At 49.4% G+C, this 13,784-nt stretch overlaps 1 protein-coding gene and 1 long non-coding RNA gene across 2 annotated transcripts in view; both read left to right on the top strand.

Moving 5' to 3' along the window:
* LOC142581951 (uncharacterized) overlaps nt 1–13,784 on the top strand; it is a 77,050-nt gene that overhangs the window by 44,819 nt on the left and 18,447 nt on the right. The gene's annotated exons all lie outside the window — the stretch shown is intronic.
* Nucleotides 6,393–7,621, top strand: Hexim (Hexamethylene bisacetamide inducible). Its single transcript, XM_075693416.1, has one exon. It carries the CDS (start codon nt 6,561–6,563, stop codon nt 7,464–7,466), a length of 906 nt encoding a protein of 301 aa, XP_075549531.1. The 5' UTR covers nt 6,393–6,560; the 3' UTR covers nt 7,467–7,621.

Genomic DNA, 13,784 nt, shown 5'->3' with positions numbered 1-13,784 from the left:
CCCGCGGTTCACTGCTGCACGCATAATAAATGCGGTCAATTTTGATCGCTCCGCCACAATACGCCCCCGCCCCGGATTCTTTGTAATTCGGCCCTCGTGTACTGTGCCACTTCCGCTCAGAAAATTATACATATATATACTTCCGCTTACTCGAAGCGTGTACGCATATGAGAACGCGCTTGCGAAGCGGTAGTCCTTGTGCAAACTTCCGACGAGCCTGCTGGCCAATGTCAATCGTGGCTTCCCGGCTGAGTCATTTCCAAGTTTCGTCATGCGTCTTAACTCTCAAGTAATTTCGTACCTGAACGTATTAAGCAGTCTTTGATATTTTGTAACGGCGATGCTGGAAGTAGATGTACTATATGTACTTACAGAAACATTATTATTTGGTTTAAAAACAACTGAAAGAAAGAGAGACGTGGAAAAAGCAAATGCAGGAAGCAGGCTGGCAAATGGTGGTTCAGCCTGAACTTATTCACTGACATACAGTCAAGACGACTGATCAAAAACATTTGCGCACCGGGCTGTGGCCAACATCGTCCTCTTCTTGCGCAACCGACACTGACGTACACAACCGCATCACCCCGTCCTTACTCCGTCATCCGCGCAACCACATCGCTCGCTTCGTCGCGCTCCGAGTCTTACTTTGTTTTTTCTGGGCACAAGTTCGACCAATAGAAACTTTAGCTTTTTAAGTAGCGCCTTTGCCAGGTACGTGTCCCAGTTTCAACTGTCACGACAACGCGACAATATTAAACGAGAACGACACAGAAAGGGACGTACTAAAACGTAACCTGTACGAGAACCGCAAACGAAAATTGAGTGGCGCTCACAAGGTGCACGTGTGATACGTTAAAAAGGACCCACGGTGCAGGCAGATGTACATACGCCAAGATACACGGAAATAAGATGTCGTCCTATAGGTCAGAACCACAGCATGCAGCCTAAGTTGTCGGGAGTCATTTTTCGATTCTGCTAGAGGAAAGCAGGTCGTGTAAATACCGTACTGCCTCTGTCACCATAAACGAATGTTGTAATTATTATTTCGCCAACACTCACAGACACCACACAAAAGAGGTAGAGATGCATCAAGTACACAGATGCTCCCGTCTTGGTTTATATTTGTTTTACTATAGTTTACTTATTGAGTGAATGGTTGGGAAATGCAAAGTGATTGTGCTTGTACATATTCGACCAATTGTTGTGTGTACAGCTGCCGTAACTTCATATCTGGACGTGTCAGTGCCATACAATTGGTCGTGGCTGATATCAAATCTCCGATATATACACCTTCCGCATGTACGGATGTATGCCGAGCATGGATTCGACTTACCAGCGTTTATGTTGAGGGCACATTTTACGTAGCCCTCGTTCTTTAGTTTTATCTGTCCATAAATGCGACTTTAGTCCTTGTGTAAGGGTAAGTAATTGCTCGCAGTTTTTTGCCACGAGTGGTGTAGTCATAAATGTTGCTAGTCCTACGCGACACATTAGTGACACAAATACAAAAAAAAAAATTAAAATGACTATATCGCTCCTCCGAAAGCTTTTGTTGTCCTTTCAGTCGCCGCGCTCACATGAAGAAAAAAAAAGATCTCGTTCTGGGATGTACATATGCATGTCATTTCTGAAAGCTTTGGCCCTTCCGTAGACACCGAACGCGTACGGTTCTACAATCTCGTGAAATCTCGGGAAAGTGAAAGATATATCTTTCAAAGTGATCGTCCGATAATACCGGCGAAGTTGCTCCGGTGTTTCTGCACGAGCTGTGCCTGTCATGTATGAAACTCTACAACACTGTGCACGCATGTAAACAAACGGCAGTAACGTGCTATCAGGGAGCGGATGCAGCGTCGACCTGCATTGCGAACGGCATAGCTGCAACGTTGAGAGGATCGAAGGTGCTGCTTTATAAGGAATGGTGGCACACCGCACTATAGTGGTGTTTCACGTTACAAGGACGTACTTATAGCGCGATGAAGTAAAAGAGGACGATAACGACCAATAAATGCCTGACGAGTCTGTAATTAAGAACTCAACATGCACACGCTAATACGTAAGCAAGAGCTTGTAAGATGAGGAAAATCACTACATCTCGTGAGAAACATGCCCGTGTGCACAATCATCTGTCCTCTTTATTTTAAAGAAAGAGAAGAGTGCGGATAAGAAATCAAACAAAGGATCGCTAAGAACGCTTGGATATTTTGTTTTTTGTTTATGTAGTGTTTTTTTAGTGCAAACAATTGCCTGCCAGCGAGAATTTCTATAGAGAAGTCCTTCACATAACTTGCGACCAGCTCTCTTTGTCTTTACGTGTTCCTGTCACTGATTTTGAATATTTAAGTAAAACGCTTGTATCCAGAAGGAGGCACCATTGCCCCTATCAACTGTTCCTGAAAATTACAAGGAAACTCCTCAACTTTGGGTTGCCGGACAATCCCCGCGATTTATCCCGTGTGCGTGCGTGTGTACGTGTGAAACTGCGTAATTGCCAACCAGTTTTAAACGGCAGAACCACAAATCATCATCCCATTTACTCGTTAAAATATTCATATTGCCAGACAATGCCAGCGCATTACTTTTGTGTCGTTTGTTTATTTGAGGCTGTCATTCAGGCCATTTTGGTGGCTAGTAGGAGGTTCCTTACTTTCGTTTATTTGTTTTTATTTACACTTATACTTTCGACTAACGGCTATTCCAATTTGTGTTCATAGTACGGCTGTTAAAATTGTGTTTTATATACAGATATAGTTTTGTTCAATTTTGAAAGTAATATCATTAATTGAACGTAGTACCTCTGGCAATAAACTTCAAACTACCTCAGCTGCAGCGTCGCCACAGGACGCGCCAACGTCAGAGTGCTGCTGAAACAAAGAGAGAGAGAGAGAGAGAGTGCTGGGCAAGATAAAAGTTCAGTAAAAATCAGTGGGGAAGAATGTTTTTTAACGCACGGCCTAGGCTCGCTTTCCCGAACAGAGCCCCATCCCGTTCTCAACACTGGGCGTGGCGAAACGCCTCGTTCGTCTGTCAGTCAGTCAGGCGACCACGATATATATACTCCACGATTTTTGAGGAAGAAACCGCAACAGCGCGCGCTCCTTGTAACATCCATCGCTATCGTCTAGTATAGCAGCGTCCCCGTTCAACACAAGTTCCGCTTCTTTACGCAAAGCTCCATCCAACACACGGGGGCAGAGCCCGCGCGCGCCGCCTATCCGGTGCGATCGAATCCGATAAATAAACGAAGGAAAAACTGCGCGATTATTGGGCTCTCACAATCGAAACGTTCACGACGCTGTGACAAAAAGGTCAGTCGGCGGCGTCACACGCGGAAAGCGGCGGCCGCCTGCGACAACAGCGCCGGGGGCCTACGTGCCGCGCGAGAGCAGCCACCAAGCCGCGCTCAGTCGGCAAAAGCCCCCCTCCCCACATCCTCCCCCCTTACGGGCGACCTTCCGCTGCTCCGTTCTCGCACTGGAAGTCGCTGGCGGCACGCTTTCGCCCAGATCGCGTGTTGTCCGGGTTTGGAGATACAGCCGCGCTTCAGCGGTAGAGCATAGAGAAAGAAATTGGTAGAGCAGCAGCAGCAGCAGCCAAACACTCTGTAGTCGGATCACCGGTCATCAACAAGCAGTTCGAGGTATAAGCTCGTTCTCTCGGAAACGCAGATGACCGACAGATGACGAAGGAGCTCCCGTTCCAGGCGCCGCACCCCGTAGGTATTAACATGTCACATTTCTGAAACGCTTGGGAGTCTATCTCGTTCAACTATCACTGCGGGGCTGCTGGTTCGTATCAGCGTGAAACAATATCTAGAGCAAGCCATATGAGCCTGCAGCATTATCTGCATTTTATTAAAGAGCTTTATCTCTCTCTCTCTCTTTAGAGCAAGCGTAATACACAGGAGAGACGCAGGACGAACGCCTACGTCAGCCACACTTACGGTCAGCTTCTTTATCTGCCGTTCAAGGCAGTCATGCCCCCAGAGGGCGCGGGCTTAGCCAAAAGGCTCGCGTCAAGCGCACTTCCCACACATGGTGAGCCCGCCTGTTGTCGTCGATTTCACGCACAGGTGTTGTTGTAAGCGAAAAACAGCTTTTCATAGACTATGCTATCTAAAGTTGCCGGTCGGAGACGCGCCCGTTCACGAAATACAAAGCAACCAGCGCTGTAGCTGCGAATTCGCCTATTTAGGAGAGCCATTTACACTGGAGCATTCGCTTCTGCTCATTTCAGACCGCGAACGCATACGCAACGCATACGATGCACACGCTACTGCAGCTGCACGGAGCCGCTGCTTCGTTAAAACGGTGCAGCACCGGTGTAAGGTGAAGCTGGCGCAAAACTGAATTCTCGGCGAGGCTAATTCAGAAAATTTGGGAGCGCTGACGAACTTGTGAATGGCCGGAGTTCGAACCCCGGCCTATGACGTGAACTGGCGAAAAGATGGCTAAATAACGAAATGTTCTCCAAGCACGACACCAGCCTCGCGAATCTGGTTTTACGGATTAGCCTGACGCCAACCATATATAGCGTGAAAGTAAATATCGCTCTCACGGGGCACGCTGCAATCTTGTAAAAAAAAAAAAAAATCGCAGTGGCTTCATTTACGACTCGAACACACGACCTTGAGATCCGTAAGCAAACTTCCGTATGATACAGCTTGCCGCAACGGAGCCCAGCTGAGCGGTTTGCGGACTCCATGGAGGAGAAAGAAAACGTTTAGAAACAAAACGAGGTCATGTGGGTATTTCGCCACGAATTCGGTGTTAATATTCTGCTATATGGAAGCTTTCCTACAAGCGCGCTGGATTGTCCTTACGCAGGTAAACGGAAGATTAATATTAGCACTCGGGATTAGGAGTATAATGAAACCTGCAGCGACGTTCTATTTATTTATTTATTTTCCAGAAGTCGGAGAGGGGGAATGAACAGAGGCGTTCCCGAAAACATTGGTGGGAGAGATAACAGCTGCGAAAACTGAGACTAACGAGTCCCGCTCGCCCCGCGAAAGAGAGCATCTATTCAGGGCGCAGCTGAAGCGTCTCGGATGATACACACCGCGCGTGCCCGGGGTCCGCCAGGCCCGTTCAGCGGACCGAAGCGAGCACGACGACGACACACGAAGGCCACGAACACCAAAGCCGTTGCTGCGCTGATCATCACCAGCAGCTCGCTCGCCCCGCCCGATAATCGCGGCCGCCGTGCCACATACGACGCGGCGAGGGCAAGCGAGAGTGAGAGAGAGGGATACGAAAAAAGCAGGGATGTTTATTGTCTTCGCACGGTTGCGACGATGCGATACCTGCACCGAAACGTAGGTCGTTTATTTATAAACATTTTTTTTTTTTTCGTCGACCAATTGAGACAATCGGCATATGGCTCTTGAACGCTTCCACAGTTGGGTCGTGACCAGACTACTTGGCCGCGTCTCCACAGCATTAGCAGGACGAGGTGGCATTACAAAACCAAATGCGGGAAAGCCGTTAGCTCCCAGGTTTGGTCCACGGCCACGGGGTCCAGCGGAGCTTGAAACACGAATAAAAACACGAGAACGCGCTGCCTACGTTGCACTTCTTGAGGAGCGCCCAGTTGAGGCGACCACAGCAACTACGCACACTTTTTTCTTTTTTTTTTTTCGCTTTGTTCTCCCATTGGCCTCTTTCCTCACCGACATCAACGACACACCCTTTCCCATATCCCGCTACGGAGACTACGTTTGCCCTTTCCCTCTCCCTATGTTGCAACCGCGTCCACACTGAGCCTTATCAAGTTAAAACACAAATTTACACTCACCGCGACTGCGCATCGAGCTCTAATTTCAACTACTGTACACAAATACGAAAGGCAGTTTACGTTACTGTAGTGTTAAATACGGGAATGGCTTATCTGATAGAAATTTTCGACCGTCGCCGCCGCCGCCTCGTAAAAATGTCTGCCATCTTGGCTGTGCCGCGGCGGCTAGCTGGTCACTTTACCCGGCGGATGGCGCCCCCGGTAATCCAGAACAACGCACGACGCCGGCGCAATCGCAGGTGTCCTTCCCGAGCAGAAAAATACTGGCGAGGCACTTGAATACAATCGCGCAGAGACAAAATTCCACGCACCATTGAGAGCTGCTTAAATGGCCACCATCGCAAGAAACGCGAACAATTCGCAGCTTCCTCGTCCTCTGCGCGTTTGTGTTCTTGCGCAGTGAAATTGCAATAACGCTAGCCAATGTTTACTGATTGTGCATATTAAACCTCTTGAGTGTACAATTATTTTTAATATGACATACCAAAGTGGACTAAAGCTTTCAATAATCAAATATTGCGCACCGTTTTATTGGAACTACTTTTCGCAGCGGCGGCGGTGCGGTGACAAAACCTACCAAACTAGACAACGAACGAGGCGCATGAGTATTTCTGCGCCGCGCGTCGGGCAGTGCGCATCGTGTGGCTAGTGCGAGGTGGGCCTGTATCGGCATCGATTTTTGTTTTGCTCATCTGTTCAGATGACTGCGGACTTTTCATTTCCGGATTCGAACGTGTTAGATGTGAGCATTTTTTGAGCGTGTCATGGGCGAAGTACAAACGCCTTGCGAAGACCTTGTCGTTGGGGGCGCTCGGGCGACTGACGGCGAGCAGACAACCGGAAACGAGCCCTCTGCCGGAAGTTGCCCGGAACCTGTGGCTCCACCCAGTGACGTGCAGGAGAACCGCGGTGACGCCGTCGATGCCGAAGAGCGACGCCAGGGGAACGACGCCGAAGCTTCGGCTGGCGGACCCACGAAGCTCGTTCGTTCCAACTCGTGCGGTGGAAAGAAAAGGAAGAACCGCCGTGGGAAGAGCAAGAAGCGCAAGTGGAAGCCCTACTACAAGCTTTCGTGGGAGGAACGCCGCGAACTGGAGGAACGTGAGGCGCGTCGCGCCAACCGCCTTCGTCAGCGAATGTTCGCTCACGGCCAGCCCGTGGCGCCGTACAACACGACGCAGTTCCTCATGGAGGACCACTGCGTCCAGGAGCCGGACTACGAGAGCATGAACGGCGTCCACCACCGGCACCGCGAGAACAGCATCAACGACAGCGTGGACTCCTCGGACGAGTTCTACAGCTCGCCCGAAGACGAAGAGGACTTCCTGCAGAAGCAGTTCAGCGAGGCCTACGAGGACGTTCACGCCGAGCGGCTCAACTCGATGAGCAAGTCGGAGCTCGTCCAGGAGTACCTGCTGTTGGAGGAGCGGGTGGAGGAACTGGAACACAAGCTGAAGGCTGCTCGTGCCGCCCGTGCCGATGCACAGACTCAGACGGGCGCCGAAGCGCGACCGCCGGTGACGGACTCGGACGAGCAGGCGCAGCAGAAGATGGCCGTGTTTCGCGACGAGATCCGTAAGCTCGCCGACGAGAACGCTCTGGTGCGGGCGCACAACCGGGCGCTTCGCGAGGCGCTGGACCAGAGTCCGGTCAACCTGTCGGCCTCGTGATTGACGTTCGTGCTTGTTTCTCCCGGTGTGTACATAGAGCACTTTCCTACTCCTCTCATTGTTCTCCCTTTTTTTTTTCGTTTTTCTTTTTCAGATGAAAAAAAAAAAAAAATCTGATCGCACTCATAAACATCTCAGCGCGTACCCTGTCTGAACAGGCCTCTGTCTTTCTCTTTCCTCCTGTGGAGCCGTGCGGGCAGGAGCGCTTTACAGGGGCACTGCTGGCGGTCTCTCGGGCAGGTTTGCTTGTTTGTTTTGTTGCCAAGCTGGCACTCATCGGCGTCCGTTTGTTGTCCTTTGCTGTGTGCTTCACGTCTCGCAGCAATGGAGAAATGGGTTCTCGTTGGTTGGGGCTGTGACAGTGAGACCAGGGGCTCACGCAGCCGATTACGCATTTTTTTTTTTTTTTTGCTGGTTTTCGCAATGTCCACGCGACGACTACCTGCGCACCTGCCCTCCATTACTGGTGTTTTTTTTTTTTTTTGCCTGCTGCACGCTATCGTGTTTATTTATTTATTTATTATTATGCGTTGAAGACCTGCGATTACCGTTGTGCCTGGTTGCATATGTTGATGGCGATGGACCTTCAAAACACGGCAAGTACATACAATCGAGGATGGACCAAGATTCGGGTGGTTGCACGCACAGATAATGACTTTATGGAAATAAACTTGGAGAGGTTTAACTGTGCGTAAATTTGCAATTGAGAGATGACACCAGATTAACGGGCGATTATATTTATAAAAAGAAATAAAGTAAGGAGTCGTAGCAGAATTTGGGATGGAAGCAATTGAAAAAAAAATGTTATTGTAATTGCAAGAAAAGCAAGAATTGTGCCACGCTTTGTTGCTTTCGTAAATACGCGCACAGCGTCAAACGCACTAAAACCTAGTGTTGAGGCCTCGAAGTAGTGCAATACCAGAACAAAAATAAAATCCAGCTACGTTTACTAGCTCGCGCTTTAAGAAGCGTCTTTGTATAACAAAACGATGACGAATTAAAAAATAAATAATTATCGTATGTAGATGGCGAATTTGATTAGGGAAGTAGTGAGCATTAGTGCTTTGTTGGCCTGCGAACCGACAGTATGCGCGAGTTATTATTTTCGAGTGAAAGACGAGCACTCATCGTTGATCCTAGTTGCATACGTGGATGTCAAATCAGGTAACACAGGCAGTATGCCTAATGAACAAGTATGATTGATGTTGCAGTTTAATGCAAAAACCAGTATTGGTACGGCGACCAGTAATGGCGAAGCAGCACATGACAAAGGGACCTGCGGGTAAAAATATATACACGTATATATAGGGGGAAAAGTATGCGACAACCAAAGATTTCGCTCGTGTTTAGAAAAGCTAGATGTATATGGTCTCCTCGACCGCGAACCACTATCGATCATTGTCACTATCCAATATCATTGTCATGATAACCACTATCATTGTCATAGCTAGTGTCCACGGTAGGCCAACAGTCCTGACAAAATCTTGCAGGGCACTTTCAAAGCTTCGGCAGAAACGAGTCGTTATCCTTCGGCGCCAAAAGTGTGCGAGGCGGCGATTTATGGGACGGACGGAGAACGTTGCTCTACAATCCAGACCGAAGACTGTAAGCTTGGACATCCAAGTTCAGCTGTATACATCAATGTCGAAACTTCTCAAACAGAGCCATGAACTCCGCGCGCCTTTTAAATATGTGCTTAACCTTGCGAGACGTCAACAGAAGACCGTTGTCCAAAGACAGACGAACATGACGTCCCCATTGCGTTCCATACAACTCGAAAGAAAAAGCAATGTTGTAAGACTAAAGAAAAAAGAAAATGGAGGGGAAGGGTTAATTTAGGTAACGTCGTGACAGTAAATAAGAGTTGTTCGTTCTCCTCCTCGTCGGCTAATGCGCTGCTCTGCTGAGCATCCTTTCGCTGGTGAGAACGTGCTTATCGCGCGGGTATAGCCCATATCTGTGCAAATTTGCTCGCGAGCAATTTGGGCGCGGTTTCGGTGGTCTGCCGCTGCTGTGAATTTAGGTTGGTAATAATTATCGTTTGGTACTATTGCGATAGCAATTACATGGACACTTCAAGCGCATTTTTGCCGCCGTCGTCGTCGTCGTGATGTTCCGTGTAAAGTCCAAGGGTGATAACACCGTAGCCGCGCGTCGTATGCTGTATGTGCGAGTGCGAGTGAAAGCACGCCAGAGAAGCCGACGGTCGTGGCTCGATCCGGAGCGCGCGAAGGAGAAAGCGAAGAGCGAAGTCTTCCGTCGCGCGAGAGGCCGTGGGGCATGGGAGGGAGGGAAGCAGGGATTGGGGCCTGCATTGTGCTCCAGCAGCGACTGCGCATTTCGCAACCGGGCGCAAGGGGAACTGACGATCGCGGCTCAATCTCGCGCACCATATTGTTTATGGAGGAAAGCGGAGAGAAAGCACGGAAATGGGAGGGGGGGGGCTTCGACTCCGCCAACAAGTGCGTGCTTCGCACGGTCGCGCGCGCCGTATCTTGAAAGAGATCTGCAGACGCCTCAATATACGTTTGTGCGCCCTGTCACGGCCGCTCGATCCAAAAGAACCTTTCTTTGCATCGAGCGGCCGTGGCCCTGTGTTCACGCTGCTCTTGCGTTGGAGCGATTGACCGCACGAAGGTCGCTTCGCTCGCTGCTGCTGCCTCGCTTGCTCACGCCAGCGTGCAGCGTTCTGACAGCGAGTGTCCGCGCTTGCGTGGGCGATGTGTTCACGTTTGCTTATGCGCGCTGCCACCATACTTGTCAATTCAGTTAGTGAGCGAATGTTTATAAGTTTATACGGCCGATAATACAACTATTGCTTTAGCAATCGGTGCTTCATCTTTCGGGCGAAATTGAAACTTTTTGTTTTTTATCCCCTGCTGAGACCGGTTAACCAGAGTCGGAGATAGTCGCCGTCACGCGGGCTCCGTCGACCTTTGGCAATGACACTTTGTGCAGCATGCCTGTCTGTCCGCGACCATACATTCTCATCACAGTGGCGATGAATGCTATGCGGCGCAGAACACGGGCGGGCGAGAGGGGCTGTCGAGGAGTTCCTGACCGTCGTTTACGCGCAGGATCCGCGCACAGCCATGAAATCAGAGTGACCTCTTGAGACGCGCGCAAGTCTTTGTTCTTCGGACGTCTTCCACACGGCGATAATTATCGTTTCGAGTTTCTCATTTTGTTTTTCCCCCGCTCCGCGTCCCGGGACAAAGAGAATGCGAAATAGCTTTTTTGGCGCACGCGTGCGTGCGAAGAGGCTTTAGCGCGTCGCTCTGCGCATGCTCAGGTTTAATAGAGCAAGGCGAGTCGGGTGGGAGGGGGGGAGGCAGGAGGCGCTCAACAGGGCGCGGCTCCGTTACGGTGAGTAGTTTGTTTTATTCATTCATCGCAGAAGAGCCGAGACCTCGGGGCCTCATATACTTAGCGCTTTCCCTCTGAATACCTCCCGAGAGACGGTGCCTCGTTTTGAATTCGTTTATTTATTTATATTACCCTCAAGGCCGTCGGGCATTATTGAGAGGCGCGGCTACAGATCAACAAGAAATAAAAGGAACGCGGGGGAGTTGAAGTAAGACGTTACCGCTGTGCCGGTTCACCAACATGACGCCTAAGATATACCACACGCATCATTTTGCGGTGGAAATGTTCCAGTGCCCTGACGACGATTGAGGACAACGTCGTATAACCGGTGAAAACCGCGTTGAAAGCTGGAAAATAATTAGAAGCGTGACATCAGCGTGGCGCAGACTCCTTGTCAGGTATCCACTTGCCTTTTGGTCTGCGCCCTCGGCAACTGTACCATACGTTGTCTGAATAAACTTTTTGACATATATATATACGTACCGCGTGTCAATTCACGCTGTTTTAAAATATACCCCCGCCTGTTGGCACGCTGTGTCGTTTGGAAACAAATTTGATGCTGGTAATTCTTTTTTTTTCAAGAATATACAATATATATAGGTAAAACATCCGGCTAAATAAGGAAAAAAGCTTGGTGGCGCAACCTACCGCCACATTTTAAAGGGGACGCTCCTAGCATCCGTCCATCCATCAACACCTGTGTGCAATCCTCACGTTGAGCGTATAAGGCAGAGTAACAACGAGTAAGCATGAAGTCTCCTGTCCACACGTTTTTTGACTCGCTGCATGCGCGCACACGAAATGTTTTGTATCGGCACGCCGTACTCGTATACTTAAGATATACCTGGCGTAACTGTTAAAGCGAATAGCTTTTCGGGTCGGACTCGGCGCGGAAAGAGTTCGTTCGCTCTCCCTTTCTTTCGCTAGCTTGTCCTTTCGTTCGTTCGAGCTATTCACTTACGTCGACAGTCATCGTCGATTGTTTCTTTCTGCACATTTTGCACCGAAGCTGTTAGTTTATGTTTGGTCGAGACTTTTCGTGGACTCGATCGTGCTCACCCAAAAACAGTACCGCCACCTAGCGGCCGCCGCTACTCAGGCAGACCTCAAACGGCAACTGGAAGATGTCTTTGTCTTTGACTTTCCGCACAATAGAATTATCTTTTTTTTTCGTATATTGGAATTATAGCCCGAAGCTATCGTGTCTGCAGCTTGTGTGCATGTCGTACTTTACGAATTTCCGGACGCGATTTGGTTTGAAAAATTCAAATAGTTAAATAAGGCGCTTGCGCTTGGTGGAGTGCCTAGAAGAATGAAGATGTATGCTGCACTTCCGCACACGTGCGCGTGCGCGCGTTGAATTGAATTATGGGGCTTTAAGCTCGTGGGCGCGGCGCCTCCGGGTAGGCCATGGCAAGTCCTCTTCCCGTCTGACAACGGCGCGTGCGAAAGCCACTTTCTGATTATGAGGCACGCCGTAGTGGAGGACTCCGGAAATTTCGACCGCCTGGGGTTCTTTAACGTGCACCTTAATCTAAGTACCCACGGGTGTCTTCGCATTTCGCCCCCATCGAAACGCGGCCGCCGTGGCAGGGATTCGATCCCGCGACCTCGTGCTCGTAGCTTAACACCGTAGCCACTGAGCACGTGACGTACGTCGCTTGCGGTGGTGGTACTGGTCTAACGTAGGCAACAGCTTCGCTGTACAACGACTTTGACAGGGTGGAGTGTAGGCGGATTTTTCTTTTTATTTAATCCGAACAGAGTTTTTTTTTTTTTTTTTATGCCGCCGGCGGCAAATAAGTAAAGCTCTTCTGCTCCTCGGCTGCTCGAGGAGGTGGACGTTACTTCCAAGATAGTTCGACATCGGTAATGAACGAATTGACGAACATCTAGTAATTAACTTCTTAGGCTCACGTTATGGAATTTGCCAATTGGAAGCGGCGAGTTCGCGAGATGTGTAACCACTTTGGCAACATGTTCGAGATGTCCGCTACCTTTAAACTTTTAAAGCTTGTAAACCGATAAAAGAAAGGCCGTTTTGTTTAAAAAACCAATGTAATAAGCTGAAGAACAATGCCTTTTGCAGTAAGTTCGAAGGCGAGAATCTCAAGACTGGTGCTGCAGTTTCTTGCTCCGAGTAGATGGGCCGCCCACGGTGATCTCAACAGTTTATATAGTGATTGCCCAGAAAAGTTAAATAGCGATATTTTGTTCTAATCAGCTATAACACTTGCTCCGACTTCTCGTGTATCCAGATCCTCGAGAGACCTACTTCATGCATCAGAATTGTGCTATTTGCGTTAGCCGTGACGACAGGGTGCTCCACAGATCAAATTAGTTTCAATATTTACGAAATCGATGATATTGTCGGTGTATTTGAACATTTACGAAATGCTCAAACCATTTTCGTAGAGTTCCGCGTGCGTCCGACTTTATTTCCGACATGAATATTTTACGTCATCGCGTCCAACCTGCCGCCGTAGCCCAGCGGCTGTGGCGTTTGCGCTGCTGAGCTCGAGGTCACGCGTTCGATCCTGTCCACGGCAGCCGCATTCCAACGGGGGCTGAATGCAAAAAAATGCCTAGGTGTCCTTAGCGATCGCCTAAGAGACGAAAAGGCGAAAGCCTTGTAAAGCCTGACGTATATAGCTTTTCTTTCGAGGAACCCGTATGGGTTTCCTTTGTAGCACTTAGCTACGCTTGGGTGGATGTCTCGTTTTATCTTTATTAATTACTTCTTTCCACCTCGCGGGTTTCCGCACAACTATAGCTTCAAACTCTTGCCTTTGCTCCTGAAGTTGTCGATAAATTCGACTTCACCTACCATCTGCTATAGCCGCCTGGTTAGCTCAGAAGGTAGAGCGGCTGCCCCGGAAAGGGCGGTGGCCCGGGTTCGAGTCCCGGACCAGGGCGAATTTTTCTTCAACTGCGAAGCTTGTCTTTCGAGGA

This window comes from Dermacentor variabilis, chromosome 5 (assembly GCF_050947875.1).
Source record: "Dermacentor variabilis isolate Ectoservices chromosome 5, ASM5094787v1, whole genome shotgun sequence".
Lineage (NCBI taxonomy): Eukaryota > Metazoa > Arthropoda > Arachnida > Ixodida > Ixodidae > Dermacentor > Dermacentor variabilis.
This window is presented reverse-complemented; position numbering and strand designations above follow the sequence as displayed.